The 27,831-nt window shown below is 41.3% G+C and overlaps 1 protein-coding gene across 4 annotated transcripts; it reads right to left on the bottom strand.

Moving 5' to 3' along the window:
* Positions 1 to 27,831, bottom strand: slc6a11b (solute carrier family 6 member 11b). Of its 4 annotated transcripts, none has more exons than XM_072665360.1 (15): positions 27,566 to 27,822; positions 26,878 to 27,114; positions 25,874 to 26,008; positions 25,494 to 25,634; positions 24,175 to 24,256; positions 22,780 to 22,912; positions 18,133 to 18,267; positions 12,227 to 12,330; positions 11,564 to 11,688; positions 8,737 to 8,849; positions 7,914 to 8,051; positions 5,723 to 5,825; positions 5,026 to 5,126; positions 3,976 to 4,146; positions 1 to 2,555 (listed from the first exon to the last, which is right to left on the bottom strand). In XM_072665360.1, exons 2-15 carry the CDS (start codon positions 27,098 to 27,100, stop codon positions 2,406 to 2,408), a joined length of 1,854 nt encoding a protein of 617 aa, XP_072521461.1. In that variant the 5' UTR covers positions 27,101 to 27,114; positions 27,566 to 27,822; the 3' UTR covers positions 1 to 2,405. The 4 variants fall into 4 exon arrangements, with proteins under 4 accessions (XP_072521461.1, XP_072521459.1, XP_072521460.1 ...); XM_072665358.1 differs by having other exon boundaries at positions 27,490 to 27,822; XM_072665359.1 differs by lacking the exon at positions 27,566 to 27,822 and having other exon boundaries at positions 26,878 to 27,324.

The raw sequence follows: 27,831 nt of genomic DNA on the forward strand, positions 1-27,831 counted from the left end.
TTTCTTTTTAACTTTTATTTTTAAAAATGAGTAAGCAGATCATTCTTATGTCCTGTGAATACCAAAATCTGTGTAAACAGCACATACAACATTTGCATTATGTCTCTAAATCTTTATAAGAACACAACGTTGAAGGACATATCAAAAGTCTTCCGAGAAACACCTTTTCTCTTTTTTTTGTTCATCTTATATTTCACACACACACACACACTTGCACACACACTTGCGCACACACACACACACACAAATCTAACCAGATGTAAAAATATACATCAATCCCGAAAGTTAACGGCTATTACAATGTGAAACAGTTTACTCGCACAAACTGAGGTGACGATATGTCATGATGGAGCTAGACCATACCAAAGATCACATGCATGTGCACAGGGTTCACAGCAGATCCAAGACAGCCGGATAAAAGTGTTGGAATAGCTTGGTCCCATCCCGAGTAGCTTGATATAACTCTCTCGACTCTTGATTTACACTTTTTAATCTCTGTAGCCTCTAAAATAAGGTTTATTATTCACCCTCTACATCTCTCATTATATCAGTATAACTCTGCTGGCTATAGATTTCCAGTCTAGACTCTGCTACTTTACCGTCTACAACAACGTTTCACCTTTAAAGTTCCTCAAAACAGCTGATATTGGGTAAAGAACAGCAATAAAACACTATAATAGCTGCTGTAAGAGTGTTAGCTTTAACCCTTTCTACTGCATATCCCAAGTACAACCTACTTACCTTCTGTCTTTCTCAATCCTGTGGCCCATTTTCACTTAACCTGGTTCCAGCACTTAAAACTCTATGGTATCTACAGGGGATCCATTCTCTGTTTACTGCAAACACCAAAACCTGGGTCCCACTTAATATTAAGCATCTATAGTGACTGTATGGTTATAATACATGTGTAACAATAGGGTGAATAATTATATTTATATAATTTATGAACTGCATCTATATATATATATATATATATATATATATATATATATATATATATATATATATATATATATACACACACACACATTTTTTCCACTGTTCACTTTTTGACATAATGGGAATCTGCAATCTGGCAGTTGTTCTTTATACTGTGGCAGAATTTCATGATAAATGGACCAATAGAAATGCTCTATTGAAAGTTATGAAGATTTTTATTTCCTTCTCCTGTAAAGTTGTCATTATGGAAATATTCTTTTCCATTTCCCACCCCCATTCCCATGTGCAATTAAGGGTCAATTTGCAATTATCTATAAATGATCTGTTAATAATATTGTTTTTCATCAGAGCTTTTGACATCTATTATTTATATAGTGTATATATTGGTAATTTATCTATTACTTATTTCATCGGAATGTCTTGCTGTCCCTTTGCTGCTGTGACACTGTGAATTTCTAATAAAGGACTAATAAAGGATTATGTAATCTTATTTTATATGAGGTTTATATATATATATATATATATATATATATATATATAGTGTATGTGTATATATCTGAACAGTGATGATACACACATATAAATGTGCACACAAGCTGTACTGTCTCTATAACAATGAATAAATCTCTAGTAATTACATTGCTATTGCATACTGTTCATGTGTAAATACACAGTTAGTACAGACACCTAATATAAAGTGGGACCAAAACCTGACCTTTCTCTGCACTTTATATAAACTAAACAAAACAAAACACAAAAAAAACCCTCAACAGCCACCCCTGGGCCACCAGCTTATCAACAACCAGACCGCCCTGACAGCACTGACAGTGTGAATTCACCACTACAGTATTCAAAAGTTAAAGTACACAACATTTACGGGATTAAAGAGTGATCTGGAGAAAAGAGCAGAAGTGAAGCACCGCGCTCAGTCTGTCACCTTCCATTAAACTCAGTTGAATCGCTGTGAAATAACAGCAAATCTGTGTCATATGAGACAACGCCACGGAGAGCGGGTTTGTCACGTCATGCTCGTCCTGCGAGGCAGTGCTAGCCAAAGAACTGGCAGGCTTAAGGTTGGATCACCTTTAACCTCTAAGAATCCTCTAAGAAGGAGCACAGCTGCAACGTTTGGAACGGTCCAGGATGTGATTCTTCTACACATTAGAAATATCTCGGCCAAGAGAGCAAATGTAGGAACACCTTGGCGTTTTCACCTTGGCTTCGCTCTAAGTACAGTCATCACTAGTGTCACAGATAGCAACAGATTACAGGATCACCTTTTTAACAGTCTAGGTTTTAATGATGAAGTTAACTTGTGATGGATGTGTTAATCAGTTGTGCAAACAGGGCAAGACTAAGAGTGTGACGATCGTTTTCTCTCGCCAAAAATAAAGGTGAGCTTTAAGTTCTTAAGGTTGTGTTTGTTCTTGGTGGTGTGTTGTGGCGGTGTCTTGGCAGGGACCGGTTTAGAAATGCGTCTCCTTCTCTGTGATGGTGGAGATCTTGCCGTCCGCCCTCATTTTGGCGTCAGCGTCGTTGACGGCGTACGGACTCTTGGCACCGAGCTGCCCCCTCATCCTCAGGTCAGAGCTGGGAGTGGTGAGCTTCTTGATTCTCTGGAATGACGATATCACAATCCATCCTTCAGATTAGCCTAAATTTACACATCCCACAACACTTTACCACAACACTTTGTAATACTAGGAGCCCACAGTGTAATTTGTCCAATGCCGTATGTAACGCTAGTCCCTGTAGAGAAGGAAGACTCTCTGAAAAGAACCCGCTGAGCCTATCAGCACCATGCTGCCTAATGCTGGGTGAAAGAGGCGAGGTAGACTAACACTCACTAACACTCTTGTAATTGAATGCAATCAAATTTTCACAGCAATGCTCCTTCTCCAGAATCTAGTTAAAAAGTCTTCTTCTCTGGACAGTAGAGACAGTTACTCCAACAGAAGCAGGATCGACTCTTTATTAATACCCTTGATTTCAGAAGAAACAATGAATTAGCAGGTGTCCCAATACTTTTGTCCATATCATGTATTTTATTTCTTATTTGTATTTTCATTATATATCTGACACTTTTATATGTAAATTAAGTGACTCAGGTAGGAGAATGTAGAGTTAGGAGTCTTGTCCAAGGTGCTGGGTCCAGTTGGGGATTCAAACCCTAGTCTACCCACTATGCTGGCAGGCCACGGCCAGCTACAGAACTTTTACACGGTTGAAGGCCTGCAAGGTAAACAGCACCAACTGAAGATCGCTCCATCCATGAGACGTGGCACAATGGGGTCAGATCAGGGCAAGGTCTCACTTCCACAGGCAATATGGCATCAGCTCTGCCCTTAAATATATTCCACACCCCGCTGAGCTGCAGCAACTTTCATTTTGGGCTTGTCGTGCTTCCACTAGAGGGGGTTTTCTCAGAGTAGTTTATAGTTAAGACGTCGGTCCTGTCAGAGTCAATACCCTAAACCTTATAAGAAGAGCTGTCAGAGAGCTATTAATGAAAGAAAAGACTTTCATCAACGGCGTCCGTAATACACCGTGAGTAACAATGGGGAAATACTGACAGCCCAACAATCCACAGAATTCAGAACCTGATTCAATTCAGTTCAATTTAATTCAATTTAATTCAATGTCTTCTTGATGCAGCAAAAATTAAGGAGCGCCTCACAGATATCCCCATTAAAAAAGAACTGTAGCAATAAGATATGAAATACTTCTAAAAGTATTTGGACACCTGCTCATTCACTGTTCAAGGAAATCAAGGGGATAAAAGACTTTCCCCTGCTTTTGTTGGAGTGACTGTCTCTACTGTCCAGAGGAGAAGGAGACTTGCTGTGAGAATTTGTGCTTTATAATATCAGACAAGCACACTGAGCGTGGGTCATTCATAAATCCGGTTCTATGTAGCATCCAACAGGTTCCACTAATATTAAATACTACTATGAAAAAGTATCTTTTGCGATAGTTCAGAAGAGTAAGTCAGAAGGGAACTGATGTGAGGTGTGAGCATGCAGTCAGAAACTGTACCTCCATGAAGGTTCCTTCCGTTTTCCAAATCTGGACGACGATGCCCAGAGGAATGCAGACCATGGAGGACATGGCCATCGTCCAGCCAATACCGTAGCCCCAGTCGGGATATGTGTAGACGTTGTTGTATTTCAGAGGCTTGTACTTGATCAAGAAGAAGAGGAATATACCCTAACGGAGGGAGAAGAACAGCCACAGGTTTATTACAAAGTCGAATGATCTCCAGTTTTCTTCAATTTCATAAACAAACAATATTATAGAATTATTATTATTAATAAAATAACATATAATGTGATATATATATATATATATAGTTAGTTTTGTTTTGTTTGTTTGTTTTAATATAGCATGGCCAGTATTATGCAAAAGTTTGGACATCCTTGGTCATAATTTTGTGTGTTGTTACTTTCAAACATCAAACAACAAACAAACAAAATCTATATAATTATATAAATATATAATAAAACACAATATAATATATCTATATTTGTAAATATGTATTTATTTATTTATTTATTTATGAATTTATATAATACATTATTGTTTGTGTATGTATATCGGTTTTTTATATAGCATAGCCAGTCTTATGCAAACGTTTGGACACCCATGGTCATAATTCTGTGTGTTGTTAATTTCCTGAGTGTACACAAGTTCACATCTTTTACAGAGACACACATTTGCACAATATAAAGCAAAATTACTGGATATTTTTTGAATTATAATGTTAAAAAGAAAACATTCTATGTGATGTTTGCAAAAGTAACGTCACATTAAATATATTATGTATATTTTATATATATATATATATATATATATATATATATATATATATATATATATATAGGGAAATAACTGAGTTATTGAAAAATATCAGTAACTAAGTTAAAACAGCAACTCCAGCTTTAACTTAATTAAATCAATCATATTGTAAATAGTATCACAATCACAACATTAGTCATTTTCTTAAAATAAATATGAATACATATTTATTACAGAGATACAGGGAAATACAGTGTGTGTTTCAGCAGAGGCAGCTCCACACGGACTTACAGAACAGATGCCGGGGGTAAGAATCTTCCAGCACCATTTGATGAAAAATACGGGCTTGTACCCGATCATGTCCTCAATGTTCATATAAAACCTGTCGCTGCCTGAAAACGACATCAAGTGTTAAGAATCAGGTAATTATTATGTATGTAAATGAGTTTATTCAGTGTAATAGAAATATCATATGCAATACAAGTCTCTTGCCAGCAGGTGGCATAATAGTAACAAAAATCAACCATCACATGTAGAAACTAGTGTAAATATGTATGTTATTATTTTTGTAGCTTGTTAAAACATAATTTCATCAAAAACTATACATTTTATTTAATCATTTAATTTCAGTTTAACTACTAAACAGGTCCTGAAAGTAAAAATTCGCCCCAGGGCAACTCTTCAGTTTTAAAAACTTTAAATTTTATTTAATCATTTTAACTTTTATTTGTATTTAATTTAAATTAAACTACTAATCAGGTCCTAAAAATAGTAAAAATCTACCCCAGGATTTTGGTCCAACTGCCTGGGCAGCTCTGCTGCAACTTAGCTGCCCAGGCAGTCGGACCAAAATCCTGGGGCGGATTTTTACTTTCAGGACTTGAATTTTCATCCTCTATTAAACTTTGCTTTTCACTTATTTTATAAAATGTATTAAATGCAAGAGGTGCCATAGATGCATAACAGGTGACATGGAAGATTGCCTTACCATAGACCCACCCAATACAGATGGACTCAAAGATGGCCACGAACAGCAGGCACATACCACTGGCAGCATAGGAGTCAAACAGCTGGAACACATACATCCCACCCTAACAGGACAGAGAGGAGCGAGACAGCAGTCAGCCGAGCACAGTAAAGTCTGCACTTACTGCTCGTGTCGCGCTACATTATTGATTGAGAAAACCTCACAACAAAAAAATCTCAACTTCTAACTCGGCCTGAGTCTCTCCGGGTTAGACCACTTGGTGGACGGTTTTGACAGTGTATTAAATATCCATATTTTAAAGGTGCCTAGAATGTTAAACTGTGGTCAGTAGCTAGAACAGACCATCAGGCTCGAACCGTGCTGTTCCAAAGAACCTCCAGCATGACCAGCTGGAAAACGGGCTGATTCCGAAACCCCAAAACTGTTACATCACAGTCTCACGCACTCATCTTGTTATAGTTACACTCCTGACTTTTGCATAAACCCCGCCCACTAGAGAAGATGAGAAGACTGAGAGCAGCCTGAGGATCACCTCCAGGCTAGTTATGGTAGTTATGAGAGTACCGGTTGCTACGGCAACCAGGCTTCGATCCCACGGCTTCTCACGTTGCTGGCGTCCGCAGAAGGGGAGCTCAAATTTGAGAAGCTAATGCTAGCCGACGCTAGCTTTCACAAAACGAGCTGGACGTGAACAAACCGTTATTTTTACTGGTAAGACTTGAGAAAGAATCATAAATAAATAAATCAATCAATAAATAAATCAATAAAATTGAATTGAACTGAATTGAGAAGCGAGTAAGGCTAAAAGCTAACCGGCTAAAATCTCTTCTGCTGGCTGGAGGACACAGCGAGAGGACAGCAGCTCTGTCAGGTTTGTTACAGGGTTAAAACTACAGTATGTTGCCGTACACCAGCCAATCAGAGCAGAGCTTATTACAGTGTTTTTGAGCATTTTTCCTTGTAAAGGTAAAATAACAGGGTGGTAAAATAACAGGCTACACCATTTCTACACCATTAAAAACCCCATTACAGCATTTCCATTTCCATTAAAAACAAGCCACAGAGAGCATTTCTGGATTCCGCTGGACTCAGAATACTGTTCAATGTATTCTGTTCTATAGTTGGAGCTGCATGCGATTTATTCATGACTTACAGTGGAAGTGTTCAGCTGGCTGCACATTATTCAGACTGAAAGCTCCGGCTACTGTACCACTGAATTCAGTCCTATTTTTACCCTCCAACACGCCTTAAAAGCTCACTTCAGGCACCACAACACAGCATCAACAGCACCAACAACATGCCAATAGTCTTTATTTTTCATGAAAGGCCATTTCCATTTCCATACTGTTCTTCACTGTTGGTCTGATGCCCATTCTAAAAGTAACCCTGGACTATTGTATGCTTTAGGCTGTGTACTGTATACTGTACTGTATACTGTATACTGTGTGTATATATATATATATTTGAAAGGTCATTTATTAGAGCTCATATGTGTTTAAGTGCACTGATGTTAGAATAAATACGAATAACTGATGCAAACAGTAGTGGTTTTATATGCTGGCATGTTTATTTAGCCGTTTCTGAACCTTTCCTTAAATAAGCTCAAAGATATTTGTTGTTATCATCCAACACCAACGGTTCATCAATCAATTAATCTGATTAACTGATGATTAATCAGTTTAATCAGGTGGTGGAATTTAGCAAATTCACGCAATTCAGTTTGTTATGGCTCAGATAAATGGTTCTTAATGAGACACCTCCTAATTCTCCACAGTGCTGTCCAACTGTACATCTTCAGCCAGGCTTATGAGTGGATTCTGTAATGATAAACACTTTCAAACCCATTCTGTGACTCTCCATGCCCTTGACGGTGGCAATTTTCTCCAGCACTGACACACCTGATCTGTTCCATCAAGGATTTAATGATTATTTCATGAGCTGTGTTATGTGTGGCAGAGCTTGACTGAAATAAAACAGATTGGAGAAGAGCCCGGGCATCAGGGGTGTACGTGAAAAAGGCCAGAAGTTTAGAGAAAGATACTTTAGACCACAGCTCTGCACAAAATTGCCCAGTTTCCAGCACCGGTGTGGAAGATAAGTCAGTATGGCATAGGCCTACATACCATAATGAGCATCAGCAGACTGTAAATGTGTTAATGTAGCTCCGGCTTATGGATTAACACCTCATTACCTCAGTCAACATGGTTAGACCCAACAAATAGGAGACCACGGACATCCCTAAGATGAGAAGCTCTCGACGGTAGCCCACTCTGAAGGTTTTGGGGTACATGTCCACCACTGCAGTCACAAGGCTCTCTACACATACAAACTACAGAGAGAAAGGAGGCGGGGTTACGTCTAGAGGAAACTCAGCAATATCATCTAATAAAGATTTTACTGTTTTGCAATTCCTTGTGTTGATTAAACCTGGAATTAGCCTTAGTCTAGGTCAGGGAATTGGCCCATGGATACATGAGTCCAAATACACCTGTTCTTTCAGAATTTCTTCTGAAATCAGTGGTAACAGGGAGGTTGTCGTCCTTTTGCTGCTGGAACAGCCTCTACTCTTCTGGAAAGGCTTTACACAAGATGTCGGAACATCGTTATAAGGAGGATTTGATCATGGTGGGTCAAGTATTGATGCTGGATGATTAGTTCTGCCACTCCATATCATCCCATAAGTATTAAATGGCGCTGCCTGGGATGCGTCTTCATGAATAAACATCGGTACCAGACAACGCCAATGTTCTTGTCTGGCTGAATGCAACAGAATCCTCAGAGCAATGTTCTAGTGTAAACCTGCCTAGAAATGCTGAGACTGTTAATGCAGTAAAGAGGGACAAACTCCCTATTAAGACCCTTGATTTCAGAAGGAACACTGGATGAGCACATGTCCAGAAACTTCTGGCCAACATGCATAACTGTAATATGTTAATGATATGAAATGACTGCTTATGAGTGTAAAACCAAAGCTAGGTTTGATCTAATATTAGAATGGCGAGGTCTTTCGTCACCTGACTGTCCAGCCCAAGGAAGATGAGCATCATGAAGAAGAGACAGGCCCACAGAGGAGCCCAGGGCATCATGGTTACGGCCTTAGGATATGCAATGAAGGCAAGACCAGGTCCTGAAACAAACAGGGAATAATGGAGTAATGTACAAATTTACAAACAGAAAAAACAGTACGTTTAGAGGTGTAGAGGTGTAGTGTGTAGAGGTGTAGTGTGTGTAGAGGTGTAGTGTGTAGAGGGGTAGTGTGTGTAGAGGTGTAGCGTGTAGAGGTATAGTGTGTGTAGATGTGTAGTGTGTAGGGGTGTAGTGTGTGTAGAGGTCTAGTGTGTGTACAGGTACAGTGTGTGTAGAGGTGTAGTTTGTAGAGGTGTATTGTGTGTAGAGGTGTAGTGTGTAGTGGTGTAGTGTGTGTAGAGTTGTAGCTGTAGAGGTGTAGTGTGTGTAGTGGTGTAGTGTGTGTAGAGGCGTAAGGTGTAGAGGTATAGAGGTGTAGTGTGTAGAGGTGTAGTGTGTGTAGAGGTGTAGTGTATAGAGGTATAGAGGTGTAGTGTGTGTAGAGGTGCAGTGTGTAGAGGTGTAGTGTGTAGAGGTGTAGTGTGTGTAGAGGTATAGTGTGTGTAGTGGTAAAGTGTGTGTAGAGGTGTAGTGTGTAGTGGTATAGGGTGTGTAGTGTGCAGAGGTAAGGTTTGTAGAGGTGTAGAGTGTAGAGGTGTAGTGTGTAGAGGTGTAGTGTGTGTAGAGGTGTAGCGTGTGTAGAGGTGTAGTGTATAGAGGTATAGAGGAGTAGAGGTGTAGTGTGTGTAGAGGTGCAGTGTGTAGAGGTGTAGTGTGTGTAGAGGTGTAGTGTGTAGTGGTGTATTGGTGTAGTGTGTAGACGTTTAGTGTGTAGAGGTGTAGTGTGTGTAGTGGTAAAGTGTGAGTAGAGGTGTAGTGTGTAGTGGTATAGGGTGTGTAGTGTGCAGAGGTAAGGTTTGTAGAGGTGTAGAATGTAGAGGTGTAGTGTTTAGAGGTGTAGTGTGTGTAGAGGTACAGTGTGTGTAGAGGTGTAGTGTTTAGAGGTGTAGTGTGTGTAGAGGTGTAGCGTGTAGAGGTGTAGTGTGTAGTGGTGTAGTGTGTGTAGAGTTGTAGCTGTAGAGGTGTAGTGTGTGTAGATGTGTAGTGTGTAGAGGTTTAGTGTGTGTAAAGGTGTAGTCGGTAGAGGTGTAGAGTGTAGAGGTGTAGTGTGTAGTGGTGTAGTGTGTGTAGAGGTGTAGTGTGTAGTGGTGTAGTGTGTAGTGGTGTAGTGTGTGTAGAGGTGTAGTGTGTAGTGGTGTAGTGTGTGTAGAGGTATAGTGTGTAGTGGTGTAGTGTGTAGTGGTGTAGTGTGTGTGATGACACAGTGATGTCTTTGGTAGACCTCAAAGACGGTCTTCTTTCATCTTCATCTTTGTCAGATATCTGATCTCTATGATCTCTATGCAGGAAATGATTCTATGATCAACATGCTCAGCAAATGCCAGCCTTGGATCTCGGCCATGCGGTCACTGGTGGCACTGAGTATGAGAAGAGTAGACAAGTACTGCCAGATACCCTCCACCCCCTGCAGTACCAGTTTGAACATGCCCTCGTCCACTTGGTCTCGCCAGCGTTGCCTCAGGGGATCCCTTGTGTTCTATCACTGTGTCTGATCGTGTGAAGTTTAGTAAATGTGCGCTGTGGTGGGGTGGGTGGTCGAGGAACCGAAAGAACACAAGTTCAGCAGCAGAACCTGCCCAGACATCACTGCAGCCTGACGTACGTCCCTTTATAGACCCAAACAAATGACTGGACAAAACTACTTCCACTGCTTCAAGGTCCAGTCCAAAGGCTTGCATGCCCTCTGTGTAATATTTGGTCCTGTACAAGCCTTCTCACTGCCCAGTTCTTCTTCATTCAACATGTTGACTCTTCATCAACAACTCACAGTGAGAGCTAGCCAGGCTAAAGCACAGCCTCCAAACATGGTGGAGGTAGTTTCATCATCAACCCACAGTGAGAGCTAGCCAGGCTAAAGTACAGCCTCCAAACATGGTGGAGATAGTTTCATCATCAACTGAGCACACAGTGAGTGCTAGCCAGGCTAAACCTACAACCTCCAAACATGGTGGAGGTAGTTTCATCATCAACTCACAGTGAGTGCTAGCCAGGCTAAACCTACAACCTCCAAACATGGTGGAGGTAGTTTCATCATCAACTCACAGTGAGTGCTAGCCAGGCTAAACCTACAACCTCCAAACATGGTGGAGGTAGTTTCATCATCAACTCACAGTGAGTGCTAGCCAGGCTAAACCTACAACCTCCAAACATGGTGGAGGTAGTTTCATCATCAACTCACAGTGAGTGCTAGGCAGGCTAAAGCACAGCCTCCAAACATGGTGGAGATAGTTTCACACACTGCTACTGTAACTAAGACCCCCAGAGTAAACAATGAGGGACGTTTGAGTCTATACCTCCTCCATAAATTTCTTATGCACAGATTTATTAAAATGTACTATAGCTGAATTAATATTTGATTTGATTGATTCTGCATCAAATGCAAAATACGTTTATTTTGATATTCATAGAATAACCATTTCTAATATTTCTAATCCATAAATTATCATATTTCATAAGTTTAATGTAATGTAATGCCATTAGTAAATAACTGTCCATAGGGGGGACAGTCCACACTGATTCAGCTAGACGCTAGTGAGGTACACAGGTCATGATGAGTGCCTTCTATCACACAGCACCTTCTAATGTCAGTACTACAATGCAACACACACTTACAGACACACACACACACACATGGGGACACACAGTCACACTGACCCGACTCTGCCACAGCCTCAATCGGGACGTTCTGCTCATAGGCCATGAAGCCCAGGACGGAGAAGATCGCGAAGCCGGCCACGAAGCTGGTGCCACTGTTCAAGCAGCACAGCATGATGCAGTCCCTGTAAGAAGCACGGACCGATTAGTGGAGCTGGCCTTCTTCTCACTTCTGCACTATTTAACCCAACACACATCAAATTCGTTCGGTATTTTCACACATTGAGTTGAGAGTTAATAGCATATTGTTCTAGTTTGGCTGTGAAAGTTGTAGCTGCTAAACAATGGCAGAGTATAATCAACTAGGACCTCCCCGCAGTCTAACAAAGGGTGCTTTCTCTGCAGTTGGGCCGACGCCATCCAGATCCAGAGAGTATGACTTGGAACAGTTGCACAAATCAAGGCTTAGTTTGGTGATCAGCTCTTGCAAGAACTACGAACTAACGTTGCCGGCATCACGACCAAATGCCGGCAAATGAGCTCAACCAGTCTGGGACTGTTTTATTGAATCTGGACTCATTTAGAATTCAACTTCCAGATCCCTCTGTACACCATCTGATGCCACCTACGTCCTGAGCACCATCAGTGAACAGAAAATTGGGGAGAGGGGTGGTCACCTCCAGCCAACCAATGCTATGACTTTGCACTGCAGGGGAACCTCACCTGTAGCAGTTGTTGTTGTAGCTGTTGTAGCTTCCGAGTGCCGTCAGACAGCCCAGACAGATGGCATAGGAGAAGAAGATCTGAGTTCCAGCGTCCACCCACACCTGAGGAGACGGAGAATCATTTTCCGTCCATAGTTTTAGGGGAAGATATTGACACTGATGCAGGAAAACCATTCTGTAGCTATATACTGCTTATTTACTGAATTTAAACACAAAACACTCCTCGAGGTTTTGCATGATGTTAAGAAAATATAGCGTCATGGTAACCTGTGCTTGTTCATAAATGAAGATGAGCACCATGTCCTACCACATATAGCGAATACTAAACCACACCGTTACACAACAACAACAAATAAGGAATCATGCACAAATGCTTTGCGCCAGTGTTAGCTAACCAGCTAACTTCCATCTGCAGCCTCCAGGCAGGTCTACAGATACTAAAAACACAATGTGCAATGCCAAATTACAAGAACCCACAATTTCATCGCATAACCCACATCAAGCCCTCAAATTTATCTACCCCAATTAACCCAAATGCATACAAGACACTTCGATTATCGTCTATACAAGCTGTCCTTAAAAAATGATTTTGGTCTCACAAGAATATGCCTTGAAATCCATACTAATTTTCAAATCAGTAGGTCATGCATTCCATTGTTTAACAGCTTCATAAGAAAAAGCTTTACTAAAGAGGTTACTTGAGTAGGAATTCTACACTGAGCCCTAGAGGCAGACCTTGTTAAGTCAATGTGGACTTAACCGTCTTTTCTATGCTGTATTTTAAACATGTTTGGTCACACAGGCGAATCTTGCTGCACCTGCACACACTAAGCTGATTAACCACATATATGTACAGAATAATATATACATATAATATATACATATAAGCTCATTCAGATCCGATTGGACTATAATTGGAAAATGGTGGCACCATTGCTGCTTTGGTTTGTGCAAAGTTTAAGGCACATTTTTTTATTTATTATTTTATTATTTATTATTATTATGTATCCATTTTATTATTTATATTATTTATATTATTATTCCTCATTGTTAGATTATTCCTAATATGTCAAACAGAAATTAAATATGAAAGAAAGAAATATGCAGGAAAACTCCATGTTTAAGTTTGCACACATTATTATTCTTTTTTATTAGCAAATTATTATGTGTCAAATATGACCTCCAACAAGACGTTAGCACACCCAGAGGAGCAGAAGTAATGTTCACTTCAACTTTACCCCACTTTACCCCACTTTCTTACTCTTTCTCCGTTCTCTGATTTGAGTCATTATATAATTCCAAGGGTAGGTTGTAAAAAAATTGGCCCCAGGGCCCCGTGAGACGATGGCAAATACGGCAGCACCTCTTTAAAATGCTCTCACATAACCATTGAGCCGCTAATCTCCTTTACTGGGAAAACAATTGACAACTCACAGTATTTGCTTCCTCCGGCGGGTAACCAGGGCAACCCCTCTGACCTTGCAAACACAGAGCAGCTCCCCTCCAAGAACATCCATTCTATGGGGATGGTCATTTACATCCTTTCTGTTTCACACTAGGCCACTGTGGACACGCTAGCTTGGCTTCACTCGGACATGATGCTACATTATTTAAGAGCTGCTCATTGATGTTGTGGCTAATTTGGAGGTTTGTTTTGTCATGTTTTGGGTCTTTGGGGAAAGTTTTCCTTTCCGTCGTCCTCGATTAAGAGCGTTTTTGCAATCATAGGGCGTCATTTGTGCATTTTTTTGCCTCCAGCAGAACCAAAAACAACAGAGATGTAAAACAGGCCAAATTTCAAAACCTCAAAACTGTTACATCACAGTCTTGAGCCTTTGTATTTACACCCTCATAATTTACATAAACCCCACCCACTAAAGAAAGCTCTAGTCGAAGCTGGTCCAAGTGATTTAGGGAACACTAATGTGGTAGTGGTGTTGATCCTGGAGAGCCATCATCTCCAGACTGGTTGTGCTTGTTAGGAAGCGAGCATTTTCACCTCAAACTAAGTCACATATTTACTATTTTTACATGAAATAACCTCGTAAAAACTCAACGAATGCAATCTATGGCACCGTTAACCCTACTTCAGTGTGAATTGCATGGCATCACATGAATCCCTCACATCAAATTTTCATAGCGACTTTGGAAAGGAGAGATAAATATAACCTTCATCCCAACATTGTTTCAAAATTAATACCAGAGTTGCAGATGCAGCTAATGGATTTGGGGAGCATGCACATTTCATGTAGTACACTTCCAGAAATGGCACGAACACCCAGGAGCCTGAAAGCCCTCCTGCAGTAAGGCTGAGCCTCAGACAATAACTCTCGGGTGTTTCATGAACTGCCCGTGTATCCCACCGTTTTCTGGTCCACCAGTCAGCACAGCCACATTTAGAAGAAGATATCTAAATTAAAAACCAGCATAACGGAGACTCTCAGGCTCTGAAAACTGGACGGTGGGGTAACGCTGGGCGGGTGATACACAACAGACCATACAGAGTCGGGAACAGACCACTTATTGTCTGCACTGCAAGCTAATTAAACATTGGTGTCGGAGGCTCTCCCAGCCAAACAGCAGTCCTTTATCACCCGGCCTTTCTCTCCACTTTCCACTCCTTCCACCTCCTCCTCTCGCTCTCCTCTCACCTCTGCATTCTGACCAGCCTTTAACATCCCTCTCACGTTCGTTTTGCCGCGATGATGAAACTGTGATGAGTAATAAAACCCAAAAGCTCTAATCTGTGCAGCTGGTGTTCACGTGACCTGAAGTCCCACGCTTTGCAGCTTTCTCACCATTTGTTGTTCTCCTTGCAGTAGTACTATGGCTAACACCCTCTCAGCACTGCTTACAAGTGTAATAGCACAGGTGACATCATCTGTCTGCAAGTATAAGCTAGTCTAAGTCTAGAGCAGTAGTCCCAGGTCAGTGAGCCAAAGTCCTCTGATGTCTTCTGATGCAACGGAAAAGGCAGAATACCTAGCCCTGATGCATCGGCTAGCAGACGGCCTTGTTGACCAGCACACTAAAGTCATGTGGGGAGAGAGAGCCATGTACCCACCCGGAGAGAGCCAGGCTAATTGTGCTCCCTCAGGCTCTGGCAGCTGATGGCCAGCGATTCCAGCCAGTGATCCACGGGTCGTAGTGGCAGCACATTGGTCTGCTGGATCACTCAGAGCCCCAGACAATATTGTAAAAGCAATTGTTTTAATAACATACATGATGGGAAGGGCTGCACAAGGATATGGGAATAATGATTAAGCAATTAATTGTTTAGAAAAATATATTATATATTAATATATGCATTTTTTCTGTCTTACTGCATTTGGAAACCTTTTAATACAGGTTAATAAAAAAATAATAATACATTTCTAATAATATATAAAATATGATAAAATAATCACCCCTGATTATCTATTCTCTTCAGTTCAGATCTGTTTTGATTGATCTTTTTGGAAAGTAATATAACATAATATATTATATTTCTATTTCTATATTATATTTCTAATATATCATTCATATATACATATATATATATTTAAACGTATTGTTATATTGTCGTAATAACTATTACTTGCCCTCTAACCTGTCCCAAAGTTTTCGAGATATCGACACTGTTCCAAACCCAGATTGTTTGGTTTGATCATTGATCAGCGTTTTCTACCCAATAATATGTTTCATTAATAATTTATTATTATTGGACACATTTAATAATCCTTAACACATGCATGTAAATAAATCGCTTTGCAGATTTCTACACTTCATACATGTTTTGTGTATAGTTTTAAATGTTACTGACATCACACACAATATATAATATAATATGTATAAAGTTGCACAAGCTAATTCAAGCCTCAAGTCAAACAGGACAGGTAAGACAGGCCAGGTATGAACTTCACTTCAGCAGAAATCTACAAATTATATGATCAATGATTTGATTTGTGAAATTCAGTGAAATGAACATCTTCTAATACGGCTATCAGCTGACAGCTAAGAGTGAGCATGGCTGCAGTTCACCTTTCAGAGCTCAGACCTTTTCAGCACCTTTACGAGATTGATTTTTCTGAGATCTCTGAGCGCGTCATTGAGGGTGGTCTCAGATGTGACGGGCCCAAAGAGAGTCATCAAAAAGGATTAGCTAAGAGTTCATACATAATCAGGGGTAATCATGGTACTCTCAAAGGGCTCCTTCCTTAACCTTTAGAAGCCTGAAGCGTTGTCAGGGTCGGTTCGGTGGGCTATGCAAATGTTTTACAATTATGTATTATTATGTATCTTATATTTGTAAAAAGTATTGATTGTATTATGTATTATTAATTAGTTAAAGAAAAAAAGAGAAATAACGTAAGAAGAGATGATGGATCAAAGACCCCCAGTGAGCCCCAACGGTGACAGTGGCAAGGAGAACCTCCCTCAGAGCTGGAGGAAGAAACCTTGGGAGGAACCAAGACTCACAAGGGGGACCTGACCTGTCCTCCTCTGATCAGAACTATTTATTAATTAATGATAAAAATGACTAAACCATCAATACTGTTGAACTGCTCTGATCATAATCATAATATAATAATGATGGTGTAGTAGAACTTAATATAGTCATGGCAGTGATGGTCAGAGTAATGATGGGTAATAGTGGTGATATTAATAGTGGCAGATAGTTAAGAATCTATTTAGGTTTTAATATGGTCATTAAACAAGTAGCAGTGGTAGGAGGGTGTGCAGCTGGTCTGGTATGGCTGGTGGTGGGGGCGGGGCCTGCTGGTTGTACTGGTAGGCGGCACTATAATAACTAATAAGGATTTTCAAGAATTTTCTCATTCCGAGTACAGATACCAACTCTGACTCAAATACTGGATAGACGCCTATAAATCCTGAGATTTATAAAGTTCCACTTTTCATAGGTTCCTCTTTTCTCAAATAAGATCTAATAAGCCTGAAAGAGCAGCGTTTACAGGTAGAGGAGCTGCACATTTGAGTAAGGTTTCAGAGCTGAAATATTAAAAATGCAGAAACACGAGTAGGTAGAGAAGCAAACAGCTTTTAACTGATGTTAAAAATTCACATTTCAGAGGCGTGAAAAAACAGCAGTTTAGAAACAGAAGGAGCTTCTGCAGTGATTTCACATTCAGGTTCACATCAAAAAAATGTTAAAAGCTCATTAAATGTCTGTATATAAACATATTGTCATTGTCATATATTGTCATTATAACTATTACTTGCCCTCTAACGTGTCTCAGAGTTTTCGAGATATCGACACTGTTCCAAATCCAGATTGTTTGGTATGATCATTAATCAGCGTTTTCTATACCCGATACTATGTTTCATTAAGAATTTATTATTATTGGACACATTTAATAATCCACATGCATGTAAATAAATCGCTTAGCAAATTTCTACACTTCATACATGTTTTGTGTATAGTTTTAAATGTTACTGACATCACACACAATATATAATATAATATGTATAAAGATGCTGAAAGGTTTAGTGATAATAATTATTTATGACTGTTTTTTACTGGTTGATTAAACGTTGGGTTTCAGAACAAAGTTATGTAAAAAAAAAAAAAAGTAGGGCGTCAGTGAGCTTCGTGGTATCACTGCTCTCTAATGCCGATACTGATACTTTACCGTGTGTAAGTGCTGGTATCAGTGCCAATTGGTGCAACACTACAAGTTGTATATCATATCAAATATTATACTATATATATATATATATATATATATATATATATATATATTATTTTTATTTTTTTATTAATTTGTCAATTAATTATTTAATTATTTTCTCCTATCCCTACTTTCAGAGTGCAAAAACAAAGACCTGGTGTTAACAAGTAACCTAACAGGACCACGACATGGCATGGCTCCAGCAGTGAGCTGGGATCTAGCTATATGGTCTTACCTGTGGATCTGAGAGGCGAGAGATATCGGGGTAAAGGTAGAACTTAATTCCATCAGCTGCACCAGGCAGTGTGATCCCACGGATGAGCAGGATCACCAGCATGAAGTAAGGGAAGGTGGCTGTGACGTACACCACCTGCGGAAAGAGGAGCAGTGGAGCATTGAACATCATGGAAAACAATAGTTGGGAGGTTTGGAGCTATGGAAGCTGATCTCATGTACAATAAAAGGTTATCTAAGGAACCATCCATCCAACGTTTCTTTGGACAGACCAATTCCTTCTGGAACCCTTCGCTTCAAAGAGCACATCGAGTGGTCGGGGCACTTCTCAACAAATCCAAAGCAAGCTACAATTTCATACAGGTTTTTATTTTTTCACTAGTCTACCAGATTTTCAGTGAATGGCGACGGAGTGAATGAGGGGAGACGAGTGGTGGGAGCCAGGCTCTTGAGGCGATGAGAAGGGGTTAAGGAATGCTCTGAGAGTGTGCCAAGCAGGCAGGTTCTGTTCCGAAAAGCCTAATTGAGAGCGGCCTGAAAGACGGATTCTCAGGGGAAAGGAAGAGGTTGAGCTCTGAGCCAGAGGTTTTGATGGAAAAGCACTCAGCGCCGTGTCTCTTGAACAAGAAAGGACAAAAATAGAATACCCAAGCGGGCTACCAGGTTGTGACTTGTCAACATGATGTTCACAGTCGAAATCATTACCGAGCGTCCGGCAACATCTGCAAGAGTTTTGTCTGCTGAGATACAAGGGATTTCATTTTTCACAGCAAGAATATCCTGAAATACACACTGCAAAAATTGAGAATCCTCTAAATGTATAATTTTTACCCTGTTGTGGGAATATTCTTGGATTATTCAACTTATTTCTATTTTTTTTCACTTGTTTTAAGTAACTTTGTCTGAAATTGTCTTTATTCCACTGGCAGTTCATTTATGCATGTTTCAAGCATAAAAAGCTCAATTATCTGCCAATAGATTAAGACCCTTTAGTAGATAAAATCACCTAAAACGAATGAAAACGAGTGAATTAACCTCATAATATTACTACAATAATCTCAAAACGAGAAATATTGTAGATCTAGACATTTAAGAGGTTTGCACTTGCTAAGATATCAGTTTTCCCAGTGTACCTCGGCGCTGCTGAGCTTGAGGTGGCCTTCGCTTTGGTAGCGAACACTTCTGCAGGAAGCTTTCCAAGGTTCTCAGAAATGAGTTCAACATATTGAAGCTCTTTCAGTCCTATGAACAAAACCACCCTTGGGGGGCAGCACTAGGTTCTTGTTCTTCTGGCGCTCAGTCAAGACCCAACGAGGACAAGACAGGGTTTGGACACAAAAGCCTTCTGCGCTGTTTCCCTCCAGAAGGAGCCCAACCAGGGTGTGTTGGCAGTGTGGGAAAATGTGTGGCAAAGCGACGCACAATTACCAATTCGGTTTGACCTGGGTTATTTACTGTACGGTCAGTTACATTTACACCACAAACAACATCGTTACAAATGAATGAACAAGCAGGGGTGGGATATATGATGACATTTAGAGTTACTGTGTTGATTATATCAGAGTTTGCTGTAAAAATATGATATTTCAGAAGTTGAAATCAAATCCACCTGTGTAGACAGTATAGCTAATATTTATCATTTTGAGATGGAAGATGCTGTAACATTAAGTAATTTAAGTTAACGGTAAGTAATTTATTGAGTATTTTAAAGTATTTGTTTATTTATTATTTTTTAATTATTTATTTTTCAATAAGTGTTTTTAAGTGTAGACAATATATCTAATATTTCTCATTTTAAGATGTATGATGCTATAAAATGTTATAAGGTTGTCTAACATATTTCTAGAATTTGTTACTTTTTAAAAGTAATTATTGTGTATGTTTAAAGTATGTATTTATTTATTATGTTTTAATTATTTATTTTTAAGTGTAGAAAATACAGCTAATATTTCTCATTTTAAGATATATAATGCTGTAAAAATGTGATGAGGCTGTCTACCATAATTTTAGTTTTTATATACTTTTTAAAAGTGATTTATTGTATATTTTTTAAAAGTATTTATTTATTATTTATTTTTATTATTTGCTTTTCCTGTTTAGCATCATCATATAAAGTTCCCATGACATCGTGAAAAGCTTTTATTATTTAATCAATCAATCAATTAATTAATTAAAAATAAGTGTCTTTATTTATTTATTTATTTTACAAAAATCTCACAACTTGATATACTTGAACTTGAGATGATCTGATATGTTGCCTATATATCCATTTTGACTTTTTTTTTAAGGTGTACAGTGGACAGCACCAGTATTTAATGTACACTGCTCACTTGCAAAAGTGCTGTAAATCCAAATCACTGTTTCAAAGTTTCTATAGTATTTTTTATGTCTGGCTACTGCTCTCAGTAAACAATTTGGCAATGGTAAAACCCAGTATCTGACTAGGCTAGACTTTATTGTGGTTGAAAATGAACGTTGATAACCAGCAGGGTCACTGCAGGCCCGGCATCACCAGGACTCTCCGTTTGCTGACTGCTGAGCAAAAACTGCAACTGTTAAAGTTTAATCAACTCAGACAAATGAGTGACACGACCGACGGCAGACTTTACACTCATCAAACAACAAATAACAACTTTTTAACAGAAGGTGAGACACATACGCTTTGGGCAGCGGACAGGATCTGGACTCTTGGACTTTTATTTGTAACTGTAGGGAAGTGATGCTTCAGTGGAAGTCATGTGATTCCGACACTGATTCACTGCCTAACTGATTTTAACTAAAGGTAAAAGGTCTCCAAGTATCGTGATGCTCCGTCTCTTTGCCGTATCGCCCATCTCCGGTCACCGATCTGCCATCCTAACATCGTTCTCTCACTTCAGCATCGCTGGAGAAAAGACCCTCCAGATTAACAACAACACAGCACACACACTTTAGCCAAAACGGAGCCTACTCCTCAGCACGAGTCTGAGAAAGCTCGCCCACCTCCTAATTCATATCCTTCCTCCTCAATTAGTCCAATAATATGATTACATACTCCAAACCGTCGCAAATCCGGGGCAAAAAAACCAAACACCCCAACTCTCCCCCGGGTAAACATCTAAGCCCTCAAATTCACAGGTCAAACCCCTGTGCCATAAATCTACTGCCGGCTTATGTGAGAATCACCCACGCTCACAAACGGCCACAAAAGGCCTGTGGCGAACAGCTTAGCGATGCCCCCCATGAATGCTCCGATCTGCATAGTGGTCAAACAGGAGGAAGAAAGCGTTTCTGCTGGCCGCCATAATTCCTCACAGAAGGGAAGAGGCGAGCGGAGGGACTCTGCATGCTCCTCATGAACGCTCCACTTTCCCCCAGTGAATACAGAAATCAATCTTGGACTGGCCGCTAAAGCCTCGCCATTCTTCCCCGTTACTTCACGGCCAGACAAAAGCCACTTCAGGAGATACAGGCCTCGCTGCCGAGCTCTTTTCTCCCGGACCTGTACAATGTGAACCCATTTATTTTTCCCCACACATCCCTCTTCCTTTCTCCCCGCTTTCTTTCTGCCTCATTGAGTCTGTGAGACATTCTTAAAGGCTGCTAAAAGAATAGCATCCAGAGGAAGGCTTGTGACTGAGTTTCGACGACTGGCAGCGGCATGAAAGGCCTCATGATGCAGCGGACAGAGGGAGTACAAGGTGGAGGTAGAGCAGGGCCAGGCCTGTGTTTCTGTTCCGAGCGCTGGAATAATGTGTTTTTCTCTCTCCCCTCCATAATAGAGCTTTTTTCCCGCTGTGGGACTCAGAGCTGGAGGTAGTGGGTCTGTTTGAATTTGGTTATTGTTTATTCATGTAAACTGTACTGGGAAAAGGGCCAAATTAAAGCCTGGAATACGGCTGTTTTCCAGCCGCGACAGTCGGAGAAGTAAGTCAGTAGTTCTGGATAGCTGATCCTGTTTGCTTTTACATCTAAAACTACAAACAGAAGATCACACAGTGGAGTGTGTGTGCTTCTAAAGAGGAACCACAGTACATGCAGACGATCTTCTGAAGGCTATAGAAGTCAAAATGCTTAAGGATACACTGGGGAAAAAAAATATATACATATCTGTATATGTTTATACATGTATTATATATATATATATATATATATATATATATATATATATATATATATTATTTTTTTCCTTTTATTTTGATTTTGCTCATCACTTGATTGCTTGCCATTGTGATTTAAGACTTATCTCCATTAAAGTGTGAATAATACAGTTAATTTCTATTGCATATATTTGGCAGGAGAGGAACTGTGTGTGCTGCTTGTGCTCATTTAGCCTCACAGTGTGAGCTTCAGCTTAAAAACTTGAGAACTTCGAACAAAAAAGAATCTGCCAGCGGCCCAATTTTGTTTTTAAGATATTGGAATCTGGACTGGTGGATCTCTGGATCTCTGCTTAAAACAAGTGGAAAAAAGTTTATTTATGATCTAATATTCATACAACAATCATAAATTAGAAAAATTACATATTAGATCAATTAGTCTAGACTTGAGCCCAGATTCCACTTTTTTCAGTCTAAAGACTACATGGCAGAAGGCCATGCATGGTTCTGATCTTCTACTGCGGACCCTCTTCCTCGCTCAATTGAAATGTGGGTCTCAGAGTCTTTACCTTGCCAGTTGATTTGGGGCCTTTCCATATGCAGAAATAACAGATGATCCAAGCCACCAGCAGGCACAGCGCGAGTTCCCAGCGCAGCTTTCCAATGTGTTCAATTCCATCGGATATATTGAGGACACGGCGTCTTGAGGAGGGGATTGAGGGGAAAACAGATAAAAGCAGATTTTAAAAATTACAGTATATCACAACACACTGAATCGTAACCCCTGTATCGTGATACGTCTCCTATTGGCAAGTTCTAGGCAATACGCAGTCCTTTAAAGTCCTTTATAGTTTATAAAGGAAATGATCGCCCCGGTATCGGACAATGCTTGAGGTTTCAAGATGAGTTTTGGGAAAAGCCACATCACCCCAGTTATTACATAAGACCTGCTTAAAATTTGCTTTATGACCTTATGAGCTCAGTCCCTGTCTCATTTTCAGATATACATGAGGTTAAGCCACTGAAATGCATGCTTTCCCTGTTTCGTCAGGTTTAATCAGCTCCATTAATCAAGCCATGCTGATTGCCCCGATAATTACCTCCCACTGATGTGTGAAACGCTCTGCTTAAAACCTGTCGTCCATCCAATTCCGATGGAGAGCATGCTAGATGGACACAAGCCATGATCCTGTCTCAGCCCCTCCATCCTGCTGCCATTCATCATCTTCGACGTGTTCTTGGGTGCGATCCAAGGCCCGGGCCGTGCCCCCTTCAGAACCGGCCGACTCCATTCAGTCCCGAGACTGACAGCTCCTATCCCTCCCCGGTATTGGGGTCCTGACTGGTCAGTACACAGCCAGTCTGGGCTTTCCAGCATGTAAGAGCGTTCGGACGGCTAAGGCCCGCCGGCTGTTTCCTCTCTGCTCGGCCTTTGGCAACCGAATGGGAATTTCGCGCAAGCCGACTGGGGCCAAACTTGTGTCCATACCATTTCTAGCTGTGCGAGTGGCCTTTTGATGCTTGTCGACGACGGCAATGCAAAAAGAATGACAAATTATCAGTGAAAAAGGTTATGTCGAACTGTGGAATAGTAAGCAGTGGCCAACTGCTCAACTGAGCCGAGTTGTGCCAAAAGCTTGTCTGGCAGGCTGACTTCCTTCGCTTCTTTTCTGCTGAAGACACCAGATAGATTGGAAGTGGAAGTGGCTGGAAGTCTCGAAATTGGCTTCGCTATGCTGCAAACTGTGGCTGTGAAGTTACACCAATACCCCTGTGCATCATTACAGTGCCAACAGCATCAGCTGAAGGACAAGCTTGTACTCCTGGAAAACAGTCTTATGCAAATGTTGCTTTTGCATATTCAGGAAGCTCCTGAAGCTCCAGATCTGTCTCTCTGTATCTCAAATCTACTGCAGTGGAAGATCTAGAATGATGAATGAAGCTATACTCAAGGTCATACTCACTCCCAAAACTCCATGACTGGTGAGGTGGCGTAGGGGTTGCTGATGTTTGCAATGCTGGCATTGTTGAAATCCACACAGTTTTCTGAAAAACAGTACATACATTAGATTAGGTTGGTGTTTTTTGTATTGGGACACCTCCACAGTCCATCTACAGGAGCTTTTATGACCACCCATTCTAAACCCACATGGAGCTGGCCCCCTTTAACAACAGTTGGAGGCTTTTCTGCACTCTGCTCTGAGCTCAGCACTCTGGCTGTGGCTGAGCTGCTCTCTGTGAGCTGTTCCTCCTAAACTCTTCCACTGTTCAATAATAACACCACTCACAACTGATGGAGGAAGATCTAGGAGGGAGGAAATTTCACCAGCTGACTTGTTGTTGTTGGTGCAGCGGTGTCTCCTATTACATACAGAACCACGCTGGAGTTCAGTGAGCTCTTCAGAACCTCCCGTTCTTTCACTGATGTGTGGAAGAAAGGCAGACTGCTTAATGAAAACACTTGAATGCAATGTTTAAGAGGTGTGTCCATATACTTTAGTCCAATTTAGTGTCGCAATCAACCAACAGCAGTTTGTTTTTAAATGCTAATAGGACATACTGGAATTTGAACTGTGCCAACTGGTGAGCAGAAACAGCTAATATCTGAAACTGACTAAAACTGGTGGGTAGTTTGTGAGGAGTGGATTAATGAGATGGAATGAATTCTGCATCTCCATTAAAGCAACTGTTCAAGGGTTCTTTAGTAAAGGTACTAAGGCGCCACTGATGTGCTTACAGCGTTCTTAAAATGTCTAAACAGTTCTTCTCGATGATGGAGAACCTTTACTAAGTGGTGCTTTACGAGCTGAAGACCCTGCTCCTACAGGTTCTACAAAGGATTCCATGAGCGATGCTGTAGAAGCACCACTTTTGGGTCCATAAAGAACCATTTTAGTAAAAGAGATGGTTGTGGAGAACCTACAGGTTCCTCAAACTCATCATCTCTCATCTCTTCTACAAACAAGGTCCTTCCAAACAAGGAACCCTGTGTAGCATCTTTATTTTTTAAGGGGGTTAATTTAGGGTTGGGAAACTGACGGACGGACAGTGTCCAGAGACTTCCCTATTCTAACACACCTGCCGATTAACAGGTGAGCAGAATCAGGTGTGCTTGAGCTGGAATCCAGGAATCCAGCCCTCCAGGACCAGAGTTCCTCAGCCCTGGTTTAAGAGGCACACATTTCAATTCCACTGGGAATTCCCAGCTATGGCCACCTCAAACCCGGTTGTTTGAACCCACCATTTTCCAATTCGACCACTGGTACTGTATAGGTGAACCTACCTGTGTTCCAATAATGCCCACAGGCGGCCCAGGGTAGTTCTGTTGTGAAGCAGTTGAACAGGTAGAAGATCGCCCACGCCAAGATCACCACATAATACACGTTCAGGTGAGCTTCGATGACTTGGGTCGCATAGCCGATACCTTAAAGAGAGTCAAGACCAAGAGAACTTCTTAACTTCCACCACACTCCAAATGTAGAGAGTTAGCTGCTTATGGACCACACATCTACATCTATCTCTCTGTATCTACCCTGGCCTCCTTTGATTTCTCCTACTTCTACAGTTTTGCAGCTCTAAAGAAGCCGACTTCAGGCCGAACGCACCTCGGCCGATCACCCACATTATCAAGAGGGAAGTGTCAACAGTACGATCTGGACGTACCTTCAAAGAGTGGACACACTTTCCGCCAGCATGTGATGCCCCCTTCGCTGGTGAACTGGCCCAGCGCCGTCTCCAGGAAGAACACAGGGATCCCACAGCAGACGAAGAAGATGACATAAGGCACAAAGAAAGCACCTGCAGGAAGAAGAGAGGGGGTCACCACAAAGCCGGGTCAGAAGATCAACAAGTGTGACCCTTCCAATTACAGTGATAACACAGCTCTGCTATGGCCTGGCTTTAGATGACCCAGCTGATGTTCGGACCTGAGATTGGCCGTAAGGTTATTGATTATTAAGGACAACGTTATGAACACAAGCACTTATCCTTAGACCATTTTTAGCGCAATTTTAAAGAGCTTTTACTGAACTTTTATATTCTTTGAACATCTAATATTAACTTTGATTAACTGTCGACCACTACGCTCTAGACTGCCATGGCGCTGACACAGTGCATACAACACATATAACGACTGGCAGGACCAGCGAGCGAGGCAGTGCATCAACTCTTAACCCCAACAGGAGCTCGGGAAAAATGGATAAATGGACGAAACCGAAACTGAAACTGACCAGACTTGAGTCCGGCACAGTTTGCAGCCCTAAAACGTAGTCCTATTGAGTTTTATATGTATACTTCGTTCTTAAAAACCCGGGAAACATCTGCATAGGTACATCTTGCTTTCCTGCCCTTTTCTTGATCCTGCCTAATCCTGGTCTGGAGATTCAGACAACTGAGGTTCTAGACCTACTGGAGGTTCTAGATCTATTCTCTCAGCTAGTACAGGGTTTAGGACTCTAGAAATGTGCCAACAGTGGTTGCAAGTGATGAAAACTCTTGGCTTAATTGGTGGATTACTGGAAACAAGCAGGACTAAACTGTGCTAGACACCAGGGGGATGAGCTTCAGCTTCAGATGTTGTTGAGATGTTGCCAATGTGAGGTTTCTGAGCTTCCCAAGCCTAGTCTTTTAAAAGAGTCTGCAAGAAGGGACCCCAGGCACAGCCTTACCTCCTCCATTCTTGTAACAAAGGTAGGGGAACCTCCACACGTTGCCAAGTCCGATAATCTCTCCGGCGACTGACAGCACAAACTCGATCTTATTGTTCCACTGTCCTCTCTCGTTCACCACCTTCTTGTCGTTGCTGCGCACCAGGTTGGTGTTGGAAGCCTCGGCGTCCATCGCGTCGTCCGGTTTGCCATTTATAATGGGAATAGTCTTTTCGGCTGTCATGACGTCCTAACAGCCTGCAACAAATCGATTATTAGAGCTGCCGTCGAGGCACATGCCAATACTGGAGGACGAATGAATCTTTTACTTCAAAAAATGTCTCCAGCCGGATGCGTAGAGCGCATTACTTGTTGGATTAAAAGAGAGAGAGAGAGACGGGAGAGGAAGAAGAGGAGGAGGAGGAGGAGGAGGAGAAGGAGGAGGGAGCTGAGCTGCTCACGAGGCAAAGTCTCGAAAGTAAAAAAGCTCGTGGAGGTGCAAATTCAATTAACACTAGCCCCCCTGCCTCTTCTCTTTACGCACGGGACGCACGGGACTCTACACCCCCATAACCCCCCATCCTCTTACACACCCCCCCCCCCCCCCCCCTTCCAGCAGACGCATGAACTTACCTACTAGGAGAAAACACCAGAAGGTTGCAGGCTACAGCAGGCTACAGCAGGCTACACCTCCTCCTCCACGACTCACCTGCCGGCGCTGTGCTGAGCCGCGGGGACCGCAGATCGGCTAGTATCCCCGGTACCGTGGAGGAGCCAGACAGCAGCAGATCGCACACCGGGGCTGTGTTGTGTCTGGCTGCGATGTGAGTGAGAGAGTGAGTGTGTGTGTGAGAGAGAGAGAGAGAGAGAGAGAGAGAGAGAGAGTGTGGTGTCTGTGGTCTGGTTATAGGCAAGCTCTGGGAGATGTGATCTCCAACCCCCCTCTCACTGGAAAAGAGCCATGTGTCCAGACCT

Source organism: Salminus brasiliensis, chromosome 21 (genome assembly GCF_030463535.1).
Source record: "Salminus brasiliensis chromosome 21, fSalBra1.hap2, whole genome shotgun sequence".
Lineage (NCBI taxonomy): Eukaryota > Metazoa > Chordata > Actinopteri > Characiformes > Bryconidae > Salminus > Salminus brasiliensis.